At 37.9% G+C, this 26122-nt stretch overlaps 1 protein-coding gene and 3 long non-coding RNA genes across 4 annotated transcripts; 3 read left to right on the top strand and 1 right to left on the bottom strand.

The window, feature by feature from the left end:
* The first annotated feature begins 3958 nt into the window (after positions 1-3958).
* On the top strand, positions 3959-7410 carry LOC113027890 (5-hydroxytryptamine receptor 3E-like). The gene is made up of 7 exons (XM_080305738.1): positions 3959-4133; positions 5553-5710; positions 6248-6292; positions 6414-6523; positions 6820-6989; positions 7109-7269; positions 7345-7410. Exons 1-7 carry the CDS (start codon positions 4061-4063, stop codon positions 7408-7410), a joined length of 783 nt encoding a protein of 260 aa, XP_080161864.1. The 5' UTR covers positions 3959-4060.
* Positions 7411-8151: 741 nt separating this feature from the next.
* On the top strand, positions 8152-8961 carry LOC145430373 (uncharacterized). The gene is made up of 2 exons (XR_013910918.1): positions 8152-8248; positions 8451-8961. It is a non-coding gene; the product is annotated as an uncharacterized LOC145430373 (long non-coding RNA).
* Positions 8962-12547: 3586 nt separating this feature from the next.
* LOC113027881 (uncharacterized) lies at positions 12548-15233 on the bottom strand. The gene is made up of 2 exons (XR_003273156.2): positions 15017-15233; positions 12548-13138 (listed from the first exon to the last, which is right to left on the bottom strand). It is a non-coding gene; the product is annotated as an uncharacterized LOC113027881 (long non-coding RNA).
* On the top strand, positions 15231-25937 carry LOC113027900 (uncharacterized). Its single transcript, XR_003273166.2, has 3 exons — positions 15231-15362; positions 15446-15574; positions 25791-25937. It is a non-coding gene; the product is annotated as an uncharacterized LOC113027900 (long non-coding RNA).
* Positions 25938-26122: the final 185 nt, after the last annotated feature.

Here is a 26122-nt window from a genome sequence, read left to right as displayed (position 1 = left end):
TAATCTGTATAAGAAACAGTCATATTAAGCAGGATGCAAATTACACATTTATTGAGAAAATTACATATTTTTATTGGAAGATCATGAGGGAGGAAACTATATGGTTCTCCAAAAGAGAAAAATAAACAAAAACTCCATATTATGGAGTTGACAAGGTGCTGACGGTGGTGACGCAAATCTGACGGTGGTGACACACTAGTAGAAAACAAGATATTATTTCTTTCAAAATGACAATTAAACCTTAACAACCTTCGTAATATCACAAGACACATCATAATAATTCTGTTTTTGCACATGTCAAGTTCTACATCTTAATAGTTCACCAGCAAGTAGCTGCCTACTACTCCTTGATTCCTAAAGTTCTCTGTGGTTGTGTGTTTAGACCCTGCTGGACTTTCTCTCCTTTTGTCTCTGTGCTTGTTTCCAAAACCTTCTCTTCTGACTTTTTTCTCTTCCTTTCAGATCACTGGTGTTCTTTATTTTTCTCTTTTTTCCCTCTATTTCTCCATCTATCCCTTTCCTTTATGAGAACCTCTTTCTTCAACTCAGGCTAGCTGTTAATTTTTTCTCTCTTTTGTTTTTGATCATCCCTGTTCCTTTGCTATTTTAGCCTGAAATGTACCATTTTGTAATTACTATCATTTTTCTGAACCTTATGCTTTTTCACAGATTAAGGATGGATATTCACAACACAATTATGCATTAAGCAATAGGAATGCTATCCGGCCATTAAAGAACAGCTCCCGGGGCACAGCTAGCACAGTAGATGCCACATGATCGAAAGGTTGGGCGTTCAAATCCAACGAACAGAGGCTATCCTGGATTGGTAGCTGCCCACTGCATCACTCAGTGAATGGGTCAAATGCAGAGGACTAAGCATTTTCCTACAGGATTAATAATGTATACATAAACAATGCACGGCATCTGTAATCATGACTTGCCGGCAAAAAAAGGTTGGCTGTTTGTCTGTGTTGTTGTTGTTCATGGGAGTCGGGCTGTGAGCTGGAAAGCTACAGCCAACTCAGTGTATTTGTGGCAGCAACCGGAGTACTGTATTTTTCAGACTATAAGGTGTACTTAAAACCCTTTAATTTTCTCAAAACTCGATAGTGTGCCTTATAATCCGGTGCGCTTTATGTATGAATTCTGGTTGTGCTTAAGCCGCACTGCTTGATGGATTGTTGGAACATTACGGCTAACAATCGGGAGCCTAGCGGCGTGCTATGTACTGTGCTTCAACAATTATTACTGTATTGTGTGTGTATAAGGACCCCAAATGGCACCTGTTAAGAGACATGCTTACGAAGTGGATTTCAAACTCAAGGCTATCAGTCACGCAGTAGAACATGGGAAGAGAGCAACTGTGAGAGATCAACATTTATGAATCAATGGTGTGTTGAAATGTTTCGTCGTTCAGACAAAATTTACCAGTCAGACTATAATTTACCAGTCAAGATGTGTTTATTTTCCTCTCACACACTAAGTAAACAACCTAACCCTAGTTGAAGAAACCTAGGGTTAGGCTGAGCAGAGAAAAACTCCTCAGTAGTCCTGCTTCTCATGTAATGGTCTCCCCACTGTTGAGAGCGTGGTGAATACGGTACTGCCTATATCTATTAGGGTACCTAACTGAAGGTAAGTGTAATGTTTCACTGAAAAATAAAATTTTGTGCATTTGGCTTTGTAAAGATGGTAAATAACCTGAATATTAGCATAAAAAACAACTGTTGTTCACTGACATCTGAGCGGAGTCCAGCAACAATAAACTCATTATAAATAACTTGGTTTTTGTTTTTTTCAAACAGGATCTTTCTACTTCCTCTAATGGAGCACTTAGCAGTGTTTGTTCTCCAGACTGGTATCTCGTGCTGCCATGGTTAATGAATATGTGAAAATCTAAGAGCTTTCCAACCCACATCCTGTCCAACATTAATAAGGAAATGTACAGTTGTCTAGATATTTTTCAAAGATCTCTAAATAACAGTAACTTTAGGACAAGTTGTGCAATCTGACACATTTTTTTACATTATTATTTAAACAAATACACCTGAACATGAATTGCTTTTTAATTTATTGTCTTTATTGTCTGGATATATCACAAATGCTCCAAAAGAGTGTTTGGATTACTGTAGAGTCCTCTAGTTTCATAGACAAGACCAGAACAATAAAGATTTATTTTTTTCTGTAGTAGAATAAGAAAAAAACCCAAGTAAATCTGTGACAACATCTGCTCAAAAAGACAATTTAGTCACTGTATCTTGAAGTTTATTGGGTTTTTAAAAAAAAATTGTTTTATTAAAAGCTAATGTTAATGCACTTCAGCTGTTTGGATTTAAATGAAACTGATGTCAGTCTGATTCATTCACTTTTAATGATTAACCCTACTGTCAAAAACAAAAGCATCTGAAACCTGTCAGAGTAGAGTGCGGACACTTTGGCAGAAAACAATTTTAAAAAATTTATCCAAAGTAGCAAGAAAATAAACTATTCAACCTGACTGATGCTAGGATGATAGAGGCTTGGGCTGTATATCAAGAGTTTGGTTAATAACATGAAGTCATTATTAGTTGCTGTTATATCAGCTGTTATGCTGATGCATAGTGTGCTGATCCCACTGTGTTAGGATCGATATGCGGGTAGAAACACAATTGGTCTTTACATTTGCTCTGAAGAGGGCAGGACAGTGACATCAATAGAGTAGGAAGAATCTCTGAACAGCGCAGAGAGGGTGAAGATGCTCTCTGATCACTCGAGGCTACAATGATTGCAGGTTTCTTCTTGCTGCTGCTACTTGTGGGTAAGCTGAGATCATTCGAATTTAATGCAGATGACAATTTGGACCATTTTAAATAAAATGTTGTATTATATTTTATTCAGCAACACTGTTTTTACTTGGAATAGATAAAACGTATTTCAGCAGAGGGGCTGCTTGGCTCTATAAGTAGCCAGTAAATACATCCTTTTTACTAAATTAAATTCCACATTTAATCAGTTTACTAAAACCAGCATCTTAGACTGAAAAATGAATAAATATTGGTGAATAAGTTGCCTGCCTTCTGATAACCCCGATAGATATTTTCTGTAAAATTTCTGCTGCAACCTCAATACAGGGATAATGAAAATGGTCTATTGGACAACACAAAGCACATAAATACCAACATTTTCAATAGCTCACCTTATGATATGTGCAGATTAGCAGTAGGAGTGTGAATGTTGTCTTTTTCCCTGTGTGCATAGACTACCGCAGTCTGGCGGCTTGTGTATGATGCACACTGACTCTGGCACTATGTCAGCTGGTGTAGCCTCCAGCCCCACCAACATCCTGAACTAGATGTGTAAGAAAATAGATAAATGTTTAATTTGGTATGAAATCTTACATCAGTTGGAGTAAACCAGCTTAAGGAGTAGTTTCACTATAAATTTTAGGGACATTTTTTTTAAAGAAACTGAAAATGCAACCGAAAAGAAAAGAAAAAGTCCTGCTGGAGCACAGCTTGCACTGAGATGAAAACAAACAAATATTCTGTTTATTCACATTAGTGGAACAATAGGAACAGAAGCCAGGGCAATAAAATCGGACCATGGAAATTTGGTTAATAGCTGGGAGCCAGAGGTTATGGCTGGTCCAAGCACAGGAAGGAATAGTTGTTCCTGTAGCTGCTGTAAGGTCCTATGTTGTGATCTTCACTGTGACAGCAAAGCATTTTATGCCTCAGGAAGCAAACCATCTCAAATGTTTTGAGACAAATATTGTCCTGTTTTTTGTCTAATATGGGATTCTAGCTGATAAACAGTCTTGGCTTTGCTATGTTGTATTAAATGTTCCATGGTGCACCAAATATTTTCATTCGGTGAAAAGTGTGGTCTGCATGGTTGCCAGTTCACCACCTGGATTCGTCTATCATTCTATTATGAATGATGTTATAGATACAATATGTAAACTTTTGAATATGTGATTGTGTTGCTGAAATATGTAAGGCTTTTCCTTGTAAAGCCATCATCTGGGAGCATACATTTCTGGATATTTTATACCTTTAGGCATAAATTACTGTACTCTTCCATGCCAGGTGAAAATGGCTCCAGTTCAGAGCTACAAGATGATCAACAGATGATCAATGAAACCACTATCAGAGGTAAAGAGTAAAGACAGTCTATCTATATATCTGTCTGTCTGTCTCTGTGCAAACGTCTGAACCACCCCTTAGTTTGACTGCTTTTTCACTCATTTTCAGTCCAGTCTTTGGACCTAACTATTTTATGAGAAATGTTCTCTTGTTTCTGTGAGCCCACTTACTACTGATCTATGACAAGGCCAATAAAGAGGCAACTTGCGTCTCACAAAAACACAGGATAACACAGTTGAGGACATAAAAAAAAAAAAAAGTTTTCAGCAAACATACGAATTATTAAAGAGCTATTAGGCAAAGACATATGTCAGCATGGTGTGCAGTGTGTACTTAAAATCTGAAAAATTTGAAAATGAAACTGATCCTTCAGTCCAGTCTGCCATTTTGCCAAAGCCCATCAGAATGGTTTTAGTGGAAGATTGGCTTTGTTATGGTTTATGGCTGTATTTCAGTGAATGGTGTTAGGGATCTTGTCAAAACTGATAGAAGTATGAAGAGTACTGTCAGTCCTGATCAATGCAATGCAATCTGAATAGGCAACAGCTTCATTTTTCAACATGGCAATGATGCCGAATATCCTGCCAGTGCTGAAAAAGCACAACTGGATATTAAAAAACAAAATAAAAAGGGATACTATCAGTCATGGATTTTTGCCTTTCATGAGCCCAAATCACCAATTTATTGAGATAGTATGGGATCATCTTGAAAGAGAATGGACTGAAAGGCAGCAAACCTTCAGAATGCTTTGAATGTCCCCCAAGATGCCCTGATAACTATTTCTGAAGACTACTTGAGGAAATTGCATTAAGACTTGCCTAAGAGAGTCCAGATTGTGTTGAAGAATAAAGGTGGTCATACCAAATATTGACTTTCAAGCTTCTTAGAATTGGTTTTGTCTCATATAATGTATTCTCACACATGTTTGTAGTTGTTTCAATAGTATCTCCACCCATTACCCACTTTTTTTTTTTAGCAAAATATAAAGAAAAGATGGTGACTCAAGACTTTTGCACAGTACTAAGCATGTCAATAAGTGATGTAGTATTCACTCAGGATCTAATAATCAGCAATACTAAAATATAAAATAATTTTATGTAATGGAGAAAATAATGAAAATCAATGTCTGTAAATATCAATCTATTTAAAATATTTTTATTAAAGGATTGATTAAATAAAACTTAATCATGACCTTTTAGTGAACAAAAGGCCTCTGGATATATCAGGGTTTGATTAAAAGGTTCTGAGGTATTACTTCATCTGTTGCAAATACGCCAAAAGCTAATAAGCAATAATGATGTCTGGTGAGCAACAGACTTCTGAAGTTTGTTTTTTTTTGTTGTTGAAAATCAGAAATGGGAGTTTCTTTGTGTTTTTCATCTCATAAAAGAAATCGCTGATATAGAATGTGTTTTGATGTCATTTCAGATAATGAAGTGGAGAAACTCTGTAATTTTCAGGCGATTGTACGCCGCCTGAACCTGCGCAAAGACAGTCTTAAGTACACTATGAGCCGGCCCATTATAAACAACAGCCATCATACAGATGTGTTGCTTGAAATGAAACTCTATGCCATCCTGGATATGGTACATTGTTTAAGCTACGTGCATGTGTGTGTTTTTCTCTGAATGATAATGAATATTTTCATTGCCAAATAGTTTGTGTGTGTTTCTTAATAATGGCAAAAAAAACCATCTGCCAAAGAGGAGATAATCATTTAAACCATTATGTAGTCCTGCTGGAGCCTATCCCAGATACCATAGGCATTAGCAGGGTACAGCCTGGACAGGTTGCCAATCTGACAACCATTCCCACTCAAATCTATGGGCAATTTAGAATCGCCAATTAACTGAACTAACTAAAAAAGAAGCTGGAGTCGGGTTGAAAAGCAGCTTGCAGATAAGCAGCAACAGTGTACAGGTTAAAGAAAATTTTATAGCTTACCCAATATGAGATTCAATTTAATTCACTTTTATTTACACAGCACCAAATCACAGCAACAGTTGCCTCAAGGCGGTTTGTATTTTAAGGTAGACCCTACATTAATAATTCACAGAGATGTATTTGCTGATGCTTTAGCTGAAGTGTGAAGCTACCTAAATGAACATTGTTATTTTTTTCAGAGAGAAATTGACCAGACCTTAATTTCTTACATTTGGGTTTATTTGGTGAGTTTTCTCTTAGAACTACAATTTTTTTCATTGTTTTGTTGAAATTTAAATTGCTTGAAATGACATCTTTCAATTTTTTTTCTTGATTTGATCACTTTCCTCCCATTGCCCTGTGTAGGAATGGACAAATGAGTACATTAAGTGGGACCCAAATCAATTCTGTGGAATTAAGGATATGACAATTCCTACTGCATATTTGTGGATGCCCGATATAACTATTGTAGAGATGTAAGTTTGACATATATAAGCATAAACTCACACTCAAAGACCCACTCAGTCTCTCCACTTGATTATGTTGAGGTGGGTTGTAATTAAGATGTGGCTGTTCAGTGCATCATGTCATTTGATTCTTGCAGGAAGCCAAAAGTCAAAAGTAGCATTTTTAGTGCTTACAGTCTGTCAATGCTCATAACACGGGAGGAGTGACTGAAAGAGAAGAAAAGAACTAAATGTCATGTATTTGTTTTGTCTTTTTCTGATGCTGCCATTCATAACATAATCAATTCTCATTTCTTCTCACACAGGACAGAGAAGGATAAAGCCTCTCCGAGTCCTTATCTCTGCGTCAACCACAATGGTGTGATCGAATACAGGAATGACCAGGTGGTGGTGAGCACCTGCAAGCTGCACGTGTACAAATTCCCCTTTGACTTTCAGAAGTGCAACATATCCTTCAAGTCTATTATGTACTCTGGTGAGGACATAACAGGTTCTGTTAATGTATGCTGTTCATAAACACACACTACCACATGCCAGAACATATATTCTTTCCTTCTTGATCTTCTCACAGTAATTTTTTATGTTCGACTTCAGATGCAGAAATAAAGTTACAGCCCGACAACAGCAATAAAACAGTCACAGAGTGGTCTCGTGACTTTATGCAGACACAGTATGAGTGGCTCTTTGTCAACATGTCAGTCACCAACAGAACTGTCAATGAGTTTGACTTCAATCAGCTTATGGTTGTCTACACTGTAAGTATTTTTGGTAACAGAAACACAGAACACATGAAAGCTGTTCTGTTACCCATTACCCTGGTTTTTGTTTAGAATAGGATGACTCTGGATATCAAGAAGAGAAAGCAAATGAAGACAGAGGCAAGGATTAAATGGTAGAAGTTGAAGAAAGAAGAATGTTGCATAGAGTTCAGGGAGGAGTGGAGACAGTGGGAGAGAAGAGAGTTATAAAATGAGTGAGAAAGTGCAGCTGAAGCGGTGAAAAAATATGAAGCTCTTTCTGCATCTTTACATGTATGAAGTAGGATGATTAACCACCTTATTTCACAGATTACCATGAAGAGGAGGTCTGTCCTCTACATTGCTAATTTCTTGCTGCCAGTCTTCTTCTTCTTGGTTCTGGACATGGCCTCCTTCCTTGTATCAGACAGTGGAGGTGAGAAACTTGGCTTCAAAATCACTGTGCTGCTTGCTGTCACGGTGATGCAGCTTCTTCTCAATGAGATCTTGCCCAGCTCTTCAAACAGAATTCCACTTATAGGTAAAGAAGTGTGGTGTATTTGACTGCATTTAATGAATAAATCATGCTACTGAGTGATCAAGTAATTTATCCACATTAATGCTGGCTGCCTTCCTCAGCTGTCTACTGCATTGGGGGGTTTTCTCTGATGCTGCTCAGCCTCTTGGAGACAATTTTGGTGATGCATCTGCTTGACAAAGACTCTGCAGCCCAAGATAATGAGACAGATGGAATCCAAGGTGTGCTTGATAATAGCAATCACTCTACAAATATTTGGATTTAAACTCTATCGACCACTTTTGCAGATTTGTGTTTAGTGGCAGGTTGTATCCACCAGTTAATTTTAATTGTGTTTGATTTATCTTTGTTTCTCTTACTCCAGACATAAAGAGAAATAGTCATTGTGCCTCTGTCTCTGGGGTATCTGCTGAGGAAACACCATCTGTGTCTTTGTCTGTATCATCTCTGACCCAAAAGGTTGGAATTCATTTTATTTAATTTCAAAAAAGTATAATATCAAAACTATTGAAAGGGATTATGCTAGCATTATCCTTAACCCTAGCATATATATCAGAAGCAAACACTTTTATTTAATCAACGTGGAAACAAACCAGTGTGTTGAATCAAGAGTTGACCTAAAATCTTGTCAATTACCTTTCTACAAAACCTCCTTTTTTAGGGTAGCAGCAGTAAACTGACAGAGGTGGCCTTTGCTCTGGAAAAAGTGTCAGATGAGCTGCGGGAGACTGGGAAAACAGTGACTCTACTCAGCAGCAACAGGAAGTCTGGCTACTGGACAAGAATGGTTAAAAAAATCAACAAGTATTTTGTGATTTTTTATTTGACAGCAGTCACTGTGTTCTTAGCAATCATGTTTTCAATGTGGATCGATGTTGAAGACTAGCAGGACTAAAGTTTGAAAAACAATATTCAATCATTAACATGAATATGATGTATTAGTCTCTCTTTTATACCTGTAGTTTCCATTGGTTACTTGTGGACTTCCTGCTTTGCTAAAAGGTTAAATTTTAGTTATAAAGACCATCACTAAAGTCTCCATTTGGGTCCCTTTGCATGAATTCCAATATATTTGCATTTTATTGGGTGATGAACATAAGTCCACGTTGAACTGATATTAATTCATTGCTTTTATTAGTAAAAATAAATAAAAAATAAAAAATGAAAGCCTACAGACAAGCCTACATAATATCATATTTGCATTTTTAAACATGCTTTTTTCACTTTAATGTGCTGTCCCAAAGTTTTTTGTTGTTGTTTCTTTCTCCCAGATAACTGCAATTCACAGGGTATTTTGTCTTTTTTGAACCATTCTCTCTAAACCAAACAGATGGCTGTGTGGGAAAATCCCAGTGGATTGGCAAATTCTAAAATATGTATCCATGTGAAAATATGTTGTAGAAGAAAATTTAATTTAAGGGATTATTAACTTTTTTCAGTCACAATTGTTAAAATTATACAACCATATGTAATTGACATAATTATACATTTCAGTCCTAACAGAGTTGTAGTTTGTCTATAGTAATTATAGGCATTTTCACACTGGCTTTTGTTGTTGTTTGTAAAAAAAAATTTGATCACGTAAACAATATACAAAGTTCATTTGGCAAAGAAAAGAAGAAAAAATGCTACACAAAATAAAGCTAATACATTTCAATATTGCTTTAACTGTGCTGATTCAGTTACATATCGAAAAGGAGTGAGAAGAAGTACACAGTTATTTAATCCCACAGCTTTGCCATTTAGTTAGCCTTCTTACTGGTTGTCTTCAAATCACAAATACTACTACTAATAATAGTAATAATATGCTTTTATTCCATTTATTTCTTTCCCGCTTATCCTATTAAAGGTTGCTGGAGCCAAACCTATATCCCTGCTTAGTGATCGAAAAGAAAGTATTTTTACTATCAAATTCCGGTCCATAAGTCTTCATTAATAGGGGTTTTTGACCAACAAAGATCATGCAAAAACTGACAACAAATAAAGGTCTGTTGTTTGATTTAATTGACTGGCTTCGAGTTATCTGGCTAACCTCCACACCGTATGCCCGCTGGACCTGCAAGCCGCTCCTTCCTCGCCAGACTGCTGTTACACTGCGCCTTCTTCACTGTTTTGTTCATGTGAACTGACCATGTGAGATCCTCCGCCAGATGTACACCTAGGAAATGGAAGTTGCTCACTCTCTCCACAGCAACGCCGTTGATGGTGATGGGGGTGTGTGCTTTTATACATCAGAAGTCCACTATCAACTCCTTTGTCTTTGTGACGTTGAGGGTAAGATGGTTCCTTCGGCACAAAGTGTCAGGGTGCTCTCTTCCGTCCTGTAAGCCAGGGGTGTCCAAACTCCGGCCCGCGGGCCAACTGCGGCCCGCGATCCATTTTTAATTGGCCCACAAGTAATTTTATAAATAGAATAGAATATGGCCCGCACTTCAACTTTTGCTTGAGTGTATTGCACTTCTTAGTTTTAACACCAGGGGGAGCTACTGTTGATCAAGGCAGTTGCTCCACCAAAAAGGACAATCACAGAAGAAATTTACCCCAAGTTAGTTACTAAACATGGCAGAACCAAAGAAGCGAAAGGTAGAAAGTGAATGCAGAAAATTTCAGACATGGTGGGAGAGTGAATATTTCTTCAAAGAATTCAAGGGGAAGTGTGTCTGTTTGATCTGTACTGAAATTATGGCAGTTATGAAAGAGTATAATGTACTACGTCATTATGAAACCAAACATCAGGCCTATGCATCCTACACTGGTGCTGAGAGAGAGCAGAAATTAAAGCACAGGGTAGCTCTCCTGCGGGGTCAGCAACAGTATTTTTTTCGTGCTCAAAAGGTCCAGGAAAAGGCTACAATAGCCAGCTATGAGGTCGCCCAACTCATCGCAAGCCATGGCAAGCCTTTTTCAGATGGAGACCTCATAAAACACGGCCTCGTTAAAGTCACCGAAATAATGTGCCCGGAAAAAGTGCAGGACTTCAACAGCATGTCCAGAAATACAGTTGTGCGACGCATTGAAGACTTGTCAGCCAACATTAAACTGCAACTGTCTGATAAAGCTGTGCTTTTGATTTTTACTCCATCGCATGCGATGAGAGCACCGATGCCACAGACGCCGCACAGCTGCTATTTTTTTGCAGGGAGTGGACAGTACCCGTGTGTTAATGTGCAGGTACACATGCTTCAAATACCGGTATCAATAATGCGCATCAATTCTGTCACTACCCTGCTTTTGCACACCACTTTCTTATATGCGCTTTTCTTGTTAACACACAGTACACACCGCTGTGCACAGCGCACGCACACGCAAAATCAGCTGATCTCATCTGATGCAGATTTGCTCCTTGATCATTTGTCCGGATTTTTGGCACGAGTGACGATCAGCACCGTGGCTGGATGGCCCGATTTACATACCCAGCGCAGCTGATACTCCAGAATAATTTACTAAAATTATATGCACTCCTGCTATTAAGTCCAGTTCAGTCTGTTAATGTTGATAACGGTTTCAAACGAACGTTAATAGGTGTGTTGCTAACCCTAATAACTTAAATAACAAACTTGAAATGTACCCGTCCCATTTTCCCCTTTGTTGTTTTTTCTCTGTGCTGTAAATCTTCTGTCTAAGAAGAAATCTGAGGCTGCTGTTCTGAGAATGAGCTACCAAAGCTTTTTCTGAATAAATCAATAAAGATCCATTTATGGAAAGCTTTGATGAAGGCAGTTTTGTCTTTAATTATATTCAACAATATAACATATTCGACCACTTTTAAGTGATTTTTCTAACTTTAATACACTAAAGTTAAGGTTATATACCTAATTTCTAGTAAGTGGCCCAGGCCCTCCTATATTATTATGTATGTGGCCCTCAGTAAAAAAAGTTTGGACACCCCTGCCCTAGCCTCTTGTGTCACTTAGCAGTTTTGTCTTATTATTGTCTTATTTTTGAAATGTAGGGACTGTGAGCACAAGCAGACGTATTTACTTTAGAAGTGAACATAACCTCATTTTCAGAGTCGTCTCTAACATTTAATGGTTGTGAAATTTGTCAAACATATGCACCATTCTTCAAGGGGTGTGCAAATGATGCCATCTCATATCATATTGCAACTGATTCAACTGTTATTGTATCCTTTCCTGTATAAGACATCTGTTGCTGTTGATAAACCAACATTATATGCTGATGCCTAATGGAAAAGTATTATTTTAATGTCCTTTTAAGATATTTGCCCAGTAACCTAAGTAGAGCCGATAATGTCAGTAATTGACTAAAGTGGATGCATTTATCATGGTGAAAGTAAATGGCAGCATGAAGGGAACTTGGAAATTGCCATGAAAGTTTTTGTGCTTGATGAGGGAAAAAAAACATAGCTGTCTTGCCTTTCTTAAACATGACCCAGCTGCCTCTTCTGATGGAGCACTTAACTGAGGTCTCTCCCACTTCCCTGTTCTTTCATGTTGCTATTGTGACTGTATGAACTTCTGGAAGCTTTTGCCCACATCTTGAAATCTGTGGCTGAATAGATTTTGAAGTTCTGTATGTGGCTCAGGACCATCGACATGGACACTTTTTACAACCAGTTCCAAAAGATTTGAGACGTTGTGTAAAATGTTAATAGAATCCAAATTTGGAATTATCTCATAAATCCAACTAATGTTTTTCACAGCTAATGATAGAAAATATCATGTGTTTAAACTGAGAAACTGTACGATTTTAAGAAAAGAAAACTATTAGGTAATTTTAAAAATGGTGGCACAAACATTGCACAAAAAGTTGGTAGTTTTACTGTGTAATATTACAAAGAAACAGCAGGGGAAAAGTTCTCAAATTGTTAGGTTAAAGGGTCAGTAACAGGTTGAGCAGAGATTCAATCAGCAAGAGCGGTGTCTATAAATTATGGAACAGAATAATGATCTGCAATGTAAAATTGTTAAGACTCTGAATATATAATCTACGCATATTATATCACGGTACCTAATATCAAAGGTCCACTACATTAAAATAGGTATGGTTAACTGGGTATCAATACACTGGCAGAGAAACATTTCCAGACACCACTGGGCTTCATTCACTATTGTTCTTACAAACAAATTCGTTTTCATAGAAAAGCCATCATCAGAAACATGATCTACGTACAATGGCCAGTTTGGTTCTTACAGCTGTGCCTATGTTAATGAATGAGACTCATTCAACTCGATCCACAGGCCTATGCTATCTGCCTACAATTTCCAGTGTGTGCGTCTGATGCCCCAAAGCTGACTCAGAGCCGTAACACCATCAATGGCTGCAGTATGGAACAGATGTGGGTGTGTCCTCATCTCCCAGAGGAGTCCAAATCGTCATCAAACAGCCCTACAGACACAAAAACGTGAAAATATAAACAGCCAGACTAGAGCTGGGCGATATATCGAGTTTTTAAAAAATATCAATATATTTTTATACGAGATATAAGATGTGACCATATCCTTTATATCGATATAGTCTATGTTACGTTATAATTATACTTGCAGAGCCGCAAGTTTGCCTCTCTTTCGTCCACTTTCGTCTTTACGCAACGTTACTCGGCCTCGCCTCTCCTTCACTGAACACAACTCCCCCTCCTCCCCCATCGCTTCACCTGCAGGAAGCGACAAGATGGACACGGCAAATCTCCGTTAACGAGTTACTGCGCATCGCCCCGTGCGTGGGGCTGGACGGCGTCAACGTGTTAGCTAGCTAACCACGCTAACGAGCTAACCACGCTAACGCCATGCAGCCCAGAGGTGCTGCACGGACTAAAATCCTTTCATTTTCTCAAAAGTTGACAGCGCTCCTTATGTATGAATTCTGGTTGTGCTTGATGACTGCGAACCGATTTTATGTGGAACACGGCGCTCAGCAATCTGTCAAAAAATGTTTTAGTACGACTTTGGTAAGCTACGGAGCTGCACCGCTTGATGGATTGTCGGAGCATTACGGCTGAGCCTCGCGGAGTGATACGTACTGTGCTTCAACGTAATATTACCCTACTGTGTATAAGGACCATAAATGGCACCTGTTAAGAGACGTGGTTGCGAAGCGGATTACAAACTCCAGGCTGTCAGTCACGCAGTACAAGTTGGGAACAGAGCAGCTGTGAAATCTGTCTTTGTGCTCGGCGTCTTTTAGTTTACATTTTGACTGCACATTTGTGAGCTTTTTGTTATGCACAAAAACAACATTGTTTTCTTTTATTTATGGAGCATTATTTAATAAATGCTCATAATTTATTTTTGAGTAAATTTTATGTACATCTGCTCTATGTTAATAAAATGCCTGTGTGACATCTGGGACACAGCTTTGACTAAGAACTCTCTTTTTGTTCTTACTTTATGGCTTTAAAAAAATATATATATCGAGATATATATCTTATATCGCCATCCAGCTAAAAAATATCGAGATATGAATTTTGGGTCATATCGCCCAGCCCTAAACCAGACTATAAGCAGTGATTTAACTACTTTAAGACCTCTGTGAAAATCATTTACAGTATATATCACAGAATTTAAGGCTTTTATAATCACAGAGCATACAGAGAAAAGTACAAAACTGAATCAATTTCAGCTTTTGTTTCTCATGATGTATATTGTATTAATAATTACATTTCATTATCTGTGTCTTTACCACACATTTGCCACACAGGTTTAGATACTGTAGGTTCAGTGAATGCTTAAATTGCACTGATTAGAACATACTGGACATTCAAAGCTAAGATTCAGCGCACTGTGTTAGAGGCTGGGATTTGATGACTTCATCATATATACAACCTTTGATCATCGTTTATGTCCAGTTGAGAATGAATCTGTGCACTCACATATTAAATGAACTGAAATCAGTAGTGTGATCTCCAGTCTTGATATAAGGAATGAGAGAACTTACAGCTGTTATTTGAATCAGCCTGTCTCAGTTGTTTTAACTCTAAGTATCACAAAGTAATGTGGTAACATCTGGACTGACGAGTTTACTGTCAGCATTTTAATCACTAGTTTAAAGGCTGTAGGTTGCAGCCATTGCTCTAACACTGTATAAGTGTAACAGGCCTCAGTGCTGGTTCTAATAGTCTGAGCTGCTTCCAGCTTTATTTGTGAAGAGCACAGCAGCTTACTAAACACGTAGCTAGCTCGTACAGCTCCGACGTAAAATTTTCATAAGCTAAGATGACCTTAAAATAACGGGGCGGTGATGCTAGCGTTAGCCATGTTAGCACGTTACCTTCACAGGTGGTCAGACTGCATAAACAGGCACTCAGTCAGAGGTTGGGCTCTCCGTTTCGCTGCAGGGTCCATTCATCCTTCACATATCCGTGTGAGCCGAGTGTAAATACCGAGGCTGAACGGCCTTTGTACAAGCACACACGCTTCTTAGCAGGCCGAAGATATGAGCTAGAAAAATCCAGGCTGGCAGACAGCCTGTATCTGACCAACCAATCAGAGAGCTCCTTACATCCCACGCTGTGGCAGGATGTTTAAAATGAAGTTGTTAATCCAACTGCTAATCCACATCACCTGAGCGAACAGGAAAGGGAAATGGATTTTGAAATGCACAGAGCTACAGAGAGGTATACAGAAGAACTAACAATGACTTGATATTTGTGCTTTTGTAGTTTGTGAGGAACTTGCGTGTTTCTTTGTTTCCATACAGGACAGAAATGGAGAGGCTGAGGACAGAGAAGAAATAACCTAAACTGGGAAAATCTAACAAATGAATCCGAACCCTAAACAGGATTACTTGCAGAGGAACACAGAGTGGAACTTGGGACGATATGCAGAGGTAATACAGACAGACCAGTGATGAGCACAAGAGAACACACACTATAAAAACACATTCGGACAAGGAAACGAGGAAACTGCACACAGGAGGGAGACATGGCTGAACCTACTTAACATGACGAGACAGGGAGGACACAAACTGAACACGCCAACATCAGACACGGACCTTCAAAGTAAAAGAGGAAAGATACACTGACAGAACTCAGAAACACGATACTAACAGAGAACAAAGGGAAGACATGGGCAGATATGACTAGACACTAAACCAAGGAAGCACAGTAACCAAAACCAAAGAACTAGAAAGTCTTAACCAGAATAAACCCAAAATCAAAAGATAATAATAACTAGAAAAATTTGCATTTCCTGCGAAAATGCAGTGTGGATGCCTTAACGGCTGAAGATATCTGCTGAAAAAAGCTGAAAAAGTTGAAACAAAAAAAAAAAAAAAAAAAAGATGCCCTGAGCAGGATTCGAACCTGGCCCTCCTGATCAGAGGGCAGCTATTTAGCTCACTGAGCCAAACACTTTCTCACAAAGAAAAGGTGGAGAGATTGACAATTGTGCTAGCAGAATTTGGGCAAAAAAAAAGGGGTGAAAATTCTGCTGAAAAGAGTTCCATCAGCAGAATTTCTGCTGAAAAGAGGTGAATGAGCAGAATTCTGCTGAAAAGAGTTTTTTTCTGAAAACAGCAGAAAAAACTGAAAATTTTGCTGAAAAGAGTTGAATGAGCAGAATTCTGCTGAAAAGAGGTTTTTGCTGAAAAAGAGCTGATAAAGTTTGGATTTGTGCTGAAAAGGGGTTAAAAAAACTGAAAATTTTGCTGAAAAGGGGTGAATAAAATGAAATTTGTGTTGAAAAGAGTTTAAAAAAAGTTTAACTGTTAAGTGAAAGAAATGTTGCCATAAGCTGGATTTGAACCCAGGCCTCCCAGTCTGAGAACGGATGCTTATCTCACTGAGGTAAAGCACAGCTCAGCCCAGCATGCAAAATCAGTGACCACATTGATAATGTGTTCCATTCATTTCAATGGTCAAAAGTCATAACACACATCAGCAGAAATAGCAGAATTTTTTAAAGTTTAAACATAGCATTTCTGCTAAAACTTAGTATTTATACTAAATAATATTTTTTTCCTGCCAAATCATAGCATTTGTGCTGGAACACAGAAAGTTCCACCAAATCATACAATTTGTACTAAAACATTATTTATGATTTAGCAGAAACATTGGGACTTGGTAGAAATACTATGATTTACATGAAATACTTTGACTTAGCAGAAGTACTACAATCTAGGAAAAAAGTACTAAAGCATAGCAGAAATTCTATCATTGAGCAGAATTACTAGGATTTAGAAGAAATACTAAGATTTGGCACAAACACTGATGTGGCTCAAGAACCTTTATTGTGCAGTTATACTATGATTTGGAAGAAATACTATACTTTGGCACAAATACTATGATTTGGAAGAAATACTATGTTTTAGCACAAATACTATGATTTGGCTCAAATACTATAACTATCCTCGGTCAGAAGGAGAGGCTGACATCCAGGGATTAGATTACCACAGGTGGAGTTTATTGCGGTCAGATGGATGGTACAGGGAGGTATGGCATACAGTAGGAGGATGTGGAGAGGTGATATGGTGTGGTTTCTATGATTAAGAACAGGGTATGCATTACAACATGCATACAGATTAAAGATTAAGAAAACTGGTAACAAATTCCTCCACTACAAATCAGTCTGATGCCACTTTTTACAGGGTTCCCGTTTACTAAGGCACTACCCAAAAGGCGCCACAAGAGGGCACTCCAACACAAGAGATGACCTATTTACACTGATGCACTTAGTAAACAGCCCCTACTTAGCCACTACATAATACAGTGATATTACAGTATACAAATTCACACGAATACTATGATTTGGCAGAAATACTATGACTGAGTAGTAATACTATAACATAACAGATTTCGTAAAAAAAACTATTAAATTGCAGTAATTCTATGACTTGGCAGAGATACTACGTTTTAGCACAAATACTATAACAACGCAGAAATACTATGACTTAGTAGTAATACTATAACATAACAGTTCAATGTTCTTGCACAAATACCACAATATGGCAGAAATACTATGTTTTAGCACAAATACTGTGATTTGGTATAAATACTATGATTTGGCACACATACTATATTCCGCAGATACACTATAACATAACAGATATGCTACAACTTAGTAGTAATACTATAACATAACAGAATTATTATTTGGGCACAAATACCACGATTTGGCAAAAATACTATGATTGGGTACAAATACTATGATTTGGCAATAATACTGCATTTTAACACAACTACTGAGATTTAATTGAAATACTATGATTTAGAAGAAATACTATTACTCCATACAAATACGATTCTTTGGGACAAATACTATGTTTTGGTTCTAATACTATGATGTGCAACAAATACTATGATTTGGCACAAGTACTATGATTTAGTACAAATACTATGATTTGGCAGAAATACTATGACTTAGTAGTAATACTATAACATAACAGATTTCCTAAAAAAAAAAACTATGAAATTGCATTAATTCTATGACTTGGCAGAGATACTACGTTTTAGCACAAATACTATAACAACGCAGAAATACTATGACTTAGTAGTAATACTATAACATAACAGTTCAATGTTCTTGCACAAATACCACAATATGGCAGAAATACTATGTTTTAGCAAAAATACTGTGATTTGGTGTAAATACTACGATTTGGCACACATAATATATTCCGCAGATACACTATAACATAACAGATATTCTACGACTTAGTAGTAATACTATAACATAACAGAATTATTAATTGGGCACAAATACCACGATTTGGCAAAAATACTATGATTGGGTACAAATACTATGATTTGGCAATAATACTGCATTTTAACACAACTACTGAGATTTGATTGAAATACTATGATTTAGAAGAAATACTATTACTCCATACAAATACGATGCTTTGGCACAAATACTGTGATTTGGCAGAAATACTATGACTTAGTAGTAATACTATAACATAACAGATTTCCTAAAAAAAACTATGAAATTGCAGTAATTCTATGACTTGGCAGAGATACTACGTTTTAGTACAAATACTATAACAATGCAGAAATACTATGACTTAGTAGTAATACTATAACATAACAGTTCAATGTTCTTGCACAAATACCACAATATGGCAGAAATACTATGTTTTACCACAAATACTGTGATTTGGTATAAATACTGCGATTTGGCACACATACTATGATTTGGCAGAAATACTATGCCTTAGTAGTAATACTATAACATAAGAGATATACTATGGTTTTGCAGACATACTATGTTTTTGCACAAATACCATGATTTGGCACAAATGCTATGATTTAGCAGAAATACTATGATTGGGTATAAATACTATGATTGGGCAGAAGTACCATGTTTCAGTACAAATACTATGATTTGGCAGGAATACTCTGGTTTAGCAGAAATACTCTGATTTAGCAGAAGTACTATCTTTTGGTAGAAATTCCTGCTAAAAGGTACTATTTCTGCGTTTTAGCAGAAATACTGTAATTTGGCATAAATACTATAATTTGGGATAAATACTATGATATATTCAGCACATATATTATAAAATAACAGAAATATTTGGCCCCAAAACCATGATTTTGCACAAATACCATGATTTTGCAAAAATACTATGAATTGGCAGAAATACTATGATTTAGCAGAAATACTATGATTTGGCAAAAGTACTTAGATGTAGTAGAAGTACTTTGCTTTAGCAGAAATACTATGATTGAGGAGTAATACCTAAACATAGGAGAAATATTGATACACAGACACACATACACAGACAGTAAAGGGAACAGGAGCTGTGGAGAGTCTGGGCTTGGTATATGTAGGTCAGTTAAATTAGCTGCACCTGCTGTAGTCAGCCCTTACACACACAGACACAGAGAGAGATGTGAGTTTTCTTCAGTGTATTTCTGACATTCAGGATTCCCCTCGAACAAATGGCCATAATTTCCTAACCGTAGAGGCTAGAACGGTCATTCAGGCATCGTTTTATTCAGAAGAGATGGGGGAATCTTCAGGTCTTCATAATTCAGAGATAAAACATAAATTCTTAAAGATATATGACTTGTAATACACTGTAACTGAGTAGAGGCGAAGCAAAAACTGCCTTGACTTGCGCTCAAACAACCTTTGGTAACTCTAAATCTATATGGAGCATCAAAATCATTCTTTCACCGTAAGAAACAGCAGGCTTTGGTGAACAGTCATGGAAATTTTCAGGGCTCTGTGGAAATCCATCAAAAAGATATGACGAGAGAAAAAAGTGGTTCATTTCCAGAGATTGAAATCTGATTAAATCTGAGCGAGGGACAAATTTCCTACCCTCAAACAAGTCCAACTCATTTCAGAACGGTAATAGGTGAGAAAGAAATTCTTGAATTGTGAGCGTCAGGAGTGTCTGAACATATACGGGGACAAGCCTCATGTCTTAACTTCGCTTCGTTAAGGAGATATGACAATTTGAAAATGCCTCTCATTAGAGAAATCCAGCGGTGATTTTGAACAAACTCTCCATTGAGTTTATATGGAGAGTTTTCTGACTTTGTGTTACTCTGAGGGGATTTGCAAAATATCTATGAGTCCCACAACAATGATAGTGACATTTTCTGAAAGCCAGCAAAAATACCTACGTTTTGGTGTATAATTTGTGGGGCTTGAGTGGAAATTGAGCGAGTAGCAAGAAGTTGTTTGGACATGAAGAGAAAATTCAAACAGTTTCACTGTCCCCTCTGAGTTAATTGCATAGCAACCATAGCAACGCATGTATTTTCTGAAAAATCACAATTTTGCAACTGAAAACTCAAAGAGGGATAAGATTAAAACGGTAGAAGATCTGAAAAAGCTGAATCATACAGGAATAGCCAAATCATTTGAGAACATTTTAAAGTTTGAATGAAGTTTCTAGGTGAAAGTATGAGGCAGTAGTTAAGTTTCAAAGACAAGAAAGTTTTAGCAGAATTGTGGAAGTTTCCCATTCATTTCAATGGGACAAATTAAAGGAAAAAAGTGTAATATTTTAAAAAGTATAATAGTAATAAACACCAAAAGTCATAGCCGGCATTAGCAGAAAGAGCAGAACAGTTTAGAGTTTGAACGGTGAAAATAGCACAAAAATTGTGGAAGTAGATCCACGGCAAAAAGTGTACGGAAACACCCGGAATAATAAAGAATAAAGAGAAACAGGAACTCAATAGTGTGGATGCCTATTAAGGCATCCACACAATTAAAATAAAACAACTGAGTCCACAGTCTGTCCTGAGTCTGTGGACAAAACATTATTTTGACATACTCGACATATTTATAGAGTTTAGTTTTGCATAAAAAAATCAGCAAGCAAAAGATTCCAAAACATTTTGTATGAAGAGGAAAATCAGATATACAAATTAATTTTTGTTTATTTCAGCTGTGAAATACAAATATTTTTAAATGAGGAATCACTCACATTTGGGCCTATCCTCCAGTGGCCACTGAAGGAACTACAATTTTGTGTTGGCTTCTTTTTGCCTCTGCTTGATGTTGCTTGGGTGTACTGTTTATAGCTGACTGACGACTTGTGAACAGCATGTCTCGCAGGCAGGGAGCAGATTCAACATTGGGCGAACGGGGTGATACAGAATGAGCGACCTATGCTGTGGTGTGATGCTTTGGTGTCCTTTCATTTCCACTTCAGCTCAGGACATTCAGTTGCAGCCAAGTGACAACTCTACAGAAGCGACAGAGTGGTCTCCTGATTTAATGCGGACACAATATGAGTGGCTGTTCATAAACATGACAGTCACTGCCAACAATGCCAGTGATTTAGTTGGCCAAGACAATCTTTGCTCTGATGATGGTCACTAAACGGCTAAATATCAAGGCACAATTGTACACATTTTCAAACATACTTGTGAGGTACAACAAATATCAGCACTAACAGGTAGCGGCAGAGTGTAGATGTTACTTAGATAACTGAGGTGAAGATGTCGAGAACACAAAGGCAATTTGGAAAACACTTACCTTTGACCCGGTAACAAAGTCTGTCAGGACAGCACGAGTGGGACCAAGCAAATCCAAACAAAGTCCACAACAGAAACCTAGGAACAAACATGGAAAGTGATTTAAGAAGTGAGGAGAACTTACACAGGATCTGAACAGATAGACAGACAGTAGACAACAACAAAAAGAAATCACTGTCATTCTCACCTTTTCCAAACAGGGCCTCACTCCCTCTACTGATGGAGCACTTATTAAATCTCAGTATGCTGAAATTAAAGATGCAAACATGTAAAAGCATTTACCCACATCCTGATTTTACCCGAGATTGTGAGGAAATGATTTCCCAGATACATTATGAACATCTATCAACTGCAATTACTGCTGTTTTCAAGTCGCTTTACATAAATATCTCAAACACACAGCATGAACATCAGCCTTGAGTGGTTGCTGTGAATTCAAATACTTTTACATTTTAATGTATCATAAGTGCTCTTCAACGGTTGTTTGGATGGTTACTGGAAATTCTGTTATCCTCTTAGAAAAATGCAAGACATGAATGTCTGTTTGTTGCTTGAGCTTGTTATCTGATGTATTACTTTTGAAATTCTACTACTACCTCTACTACTACTAATAATAATAATATTAATAATAATTCTTATTTAAGTAGCCACTGAATTTCCATCATCCCCTGCAGTAATTCAGCCAGCTTAAATCAAGGGTGTCTAACTCTATTGCACAGGGGGCCGAAACTCAAGGCGCACTTTAAGTCCAGGCTAGGGATGCACCGATACCACTTTTTTGGAAACGAGTACGAGTACTTGCATTTCAGTACTCGCCGATACCGATACCGAGTACTTAATAAAAACATGATTTAAATTTGCAGGTAACAGCTTTAGTCCTATAATTTAACAAAAAACAAACAAACAAGGGACTAGTTTGGAATTAAGAACATTTATTTAAAATGAAAAGCATGTTGTATGCAACATATTACAGAATAAATAATTATAAAAAAAACAAAATTGAATTTTAAATTTGTTCGTCTGTTTCTCTGTTTAGAAGTCTCACTAGCACAGTCACAGCTGGGATGACATCAGAGGCTAGTGCGTCGTAGCTGCTCACTCAGGGAGTTCGTGCACTCGCTTTTGCTCAATGAGGGACTGGAGCATGTAATACGTGCTGTTCCAGCGCGTCTGTACGTCCTGCTGCAGTCTCTTTATTGGCTGGTTGAGCCTGAATGTCCTCGAGGCGGGAGGAGGCTAAGGCGGAATGTTTAAAATGCCCAACTATTTTCCGTCCCACTGCTATAGCATCAGCTATGCTCCTCTGTGCTAATAAGCGTGGGTAAACTCTTTGTACTCGTTGTGTTGGGATTTTAGGTGCTTGATTAAATTGCTTGTGTTAAATGTGCTACCTTTAGAGCCTCCTCTGGACAATTTCGCTGAGCACAATTTGCAGTCCGCCTTTGTTTTCTCGTCTTCGTTCACTTTGAAATAGTTCCACACAGCTGATATGTCTCGCCTCGCTTTCTCCCCGCTCTGAGCTGCAGCCGGGGCGGGCACTTGGCGCCTATGATTAACCCCTTACATGCCGCTCAAACATAGACAGGTCTCAGACCGTGGTATCAGTCCTCGGTATCGGGGGACTTTTAACGAGTACGAGTACTTTAGAAAATGTGGTATCGAGGCCGATACCCGATATCGGTATCGGTGCATCCCTAGTCCAGGCCAAACAAGATGAACATTTATTGAACACACTAAAACAACGTTTTTTTAAACATAAATATGAATAAAAACAGACAAAAATATTATTCCAGAATAAATAAACTTAGAAAAATTAAACTTTAACTTTGACTTTAAATGTTTTGCTCTCCATAAAAATATATCCTGTCAAATTTATGCAAGTTAGAAATATGAACATGCTGCCAAAACCCCAGTAAAAATAAATGAAAATTGTGCTTTTAAGTAAACGGTAAAGTAACAACAAATCAAAACAATGAGATTTTGTTGCTATTATGCCATTTTATAAAAAAATAAATAAAATGTTTTGCTCTTCCTGTGAAATGATACGAATTCAAAATATGAACATGATGCAAAAACAAAAACAAAAACTGGAAACAAATAAAATTTCTGCTTTTCAGCAAAAGTTAAAAGAACAACAAATAATAATATTCAGTTTTCTTTGCTCTTATGCCATTTGTTCAGAGCTGGATGCTTGGCATCTTTTTTGGCAGCAAGTTCGTTTAGTTTGGTGTGAGGTCTTGTGTTGTAGAGATTCTCAGGATGGACTGCAGGTGTTCATCAGTGAGACAACTCCTGTGCACTGTTGTGTTAATCTTCATCACGGAAAACAGCTTCTCACACTGATGTGTGCTACCAAACATACACAAGGTTCGAGCCGCATGTAGACGGAGCTGGGGTATTGCTTCAGGTATGGAACGAATGAACTGTGCGGGCCCTTCAGTGTCGTACTTTGCCTTGAGTGTCCCATTACACTGCAGCTCAATCAGCTCCATCTGAATCTGCACAGGTGCAGTTTCCACGTCAACTGTAAATGGATTGCGAAGCAGTTCAAAATGGTCTTTTTCTGCTCCAAAGTCACCAAAGCGCTGTGCGAACTCAGTGCGCAGTGCGCTCAGTTTATCAGAAAAGTGCTCATTTGGGAACACTGTTGCGCCGACTTGGTTCAACATTACTTAGCAACGGGGAAAGTGAGGCAAGTGGTGCATTTGTGACTCCCATAGGAGCAGCTTGGCTTGAAATGCCTTCCCACATCATACATGCCATGTCCATGAACTGGCAGGTTTCTTTGCTGAGCTCAAAAACTCTATAAAATAACTTTTCCCCAACTCAGCCAACGAACCTCTGTATGATAAGGACTCTGAATCTATTTCCTGCACGAAAGAGGGAAATTGACGGTCATTTAAACCTTTAGCTTGGATAAAATTTGTTTTGCGTTACGTTACTCATTACATGCTCCATTTTTAGGAATTTACCACACAGCGTTTCCTTGTGCATGATGCAGTGATCTGCTGTTAACTCACCAGTTACTCGCATCCTGCCAAGTAGTCCACTTTTTTCACCGCACATTGCCGCCACTCCATCTGTTATAACTCCAACAAGTTTGTCCCAGGGCAGCTTCATGTCGCTACACTTTGACATACGTTTTCAAAAATGTATTTTCCTTTTGTTGTCCCATGCGTCTATTTAATGTCCAATATTTCCTCTGTAACGAACAAATTGGAGTCCACTCCACGGATTAAGATAGCCAGCTGTGTAAGGTCCATAATGTCTGTACTTTCATCCACAGCAAGAGAGTATGCAATAAAGTCTTTGCTTCTTTCACACAACTGTGTTCTTAAATCAGTGGCCATCTCACAAAATAACAGCAATCGTATTTCTGCTCAGGCTCACTTTTGCCAAAATCTGCATTTTGTCTGGAGACAAGACATCGCACAGCTTCATCATGCAGCTATTTAGAAACTCTCACTCGGTAAATGACTGGGCTGATTTGGCTCTCAATATTTTTTCCAAATTCATGGCAATACATATCATAAAACAACACACAATATTTACTTCAAAAATACATGCCAATACACGTGTAAATTTACAAGAACACAGATAAATACCAACTAATAACACCAAAACCATACTCAAGCCTTTTTAAAAATTAATCATATCTTTAAAAGATCCCAAGGTAAAGGACTATTATTCTTCTCTTCTAGAGTTTTCCTCCTTCTCAAATCTGCAAAAATGTTCTTGCAAACAGCCACACTGCCGATCATCTTTTGTTCTATGACCACCTTGGCTCTTGTTTTCCAAACGTGGGGGTTGATAATGCACATGATCAGCCAAAAAAGACGACTTTTATTATCATACATTTTTTTCCTTAAACAGTCCATACTTAATAGCTTTTATATTTTTGTCAATATCAAAGCCCACTTTAGCCATTTCCTGTCTAATCTCTACCTCCTGACCCGGCTCTGGAGGACTCGGGGGTCCATGAGCAGGATGGACCATTATTGTTATTAGTATTGTTATTAGTATTGTTGTTATTAGTAGGAGGAGGAGGAGGAGCGTGCGTGCGTGCGGGTTTAGTGTTTAACGGCTGCTTCTGTTATTGTCCTGCAGGTGGAACGAGGGACCAGAAGGGCAGCACGCACAGGGTGTGCAGAAACACAACTGCTGGGAGCATGAGCACGGGAGTCTAGGGAGCAAAGGGGATTTATTGTGCATCTGCTGCCTTCACTGTAAATAAAGTGCACTGTTTGCATCGCAGAACCATGCGTTTTGGGTCCTCATTCCCCCATATCCCCACGGTCTGCCAGCCAGACCGTGACACTACTGTTCTATAGCAGGATAACAGGAGGTGTTCCAAGGTTTGGCTCTCTGCTCTGCTAAAATGAAACTTGCTTTCACAACAGCTGCACTTTGTGATTTTGCTCTGGTGAAAAATGTCTGCT

The sequence above is a fragment of the Astatotilapia calliptera genome, chromosome 8 (assembly GCF_964374335.1).
Source record: "Astatotilapia calliptera chromosome 8, fAstCal68.1, whole genome shotgun sequence".
In the NCBI taxonomy this organism is placed as follows: Eukaryota; Metazoa; Chordata; class Actinopteri; order Cichliformes; family Cichlidae; genus Astatotilapia; species Astatotilapia calliptera.
This window is presented reverse-complemented; position numbering and strand designations above follow the sequence as displayed.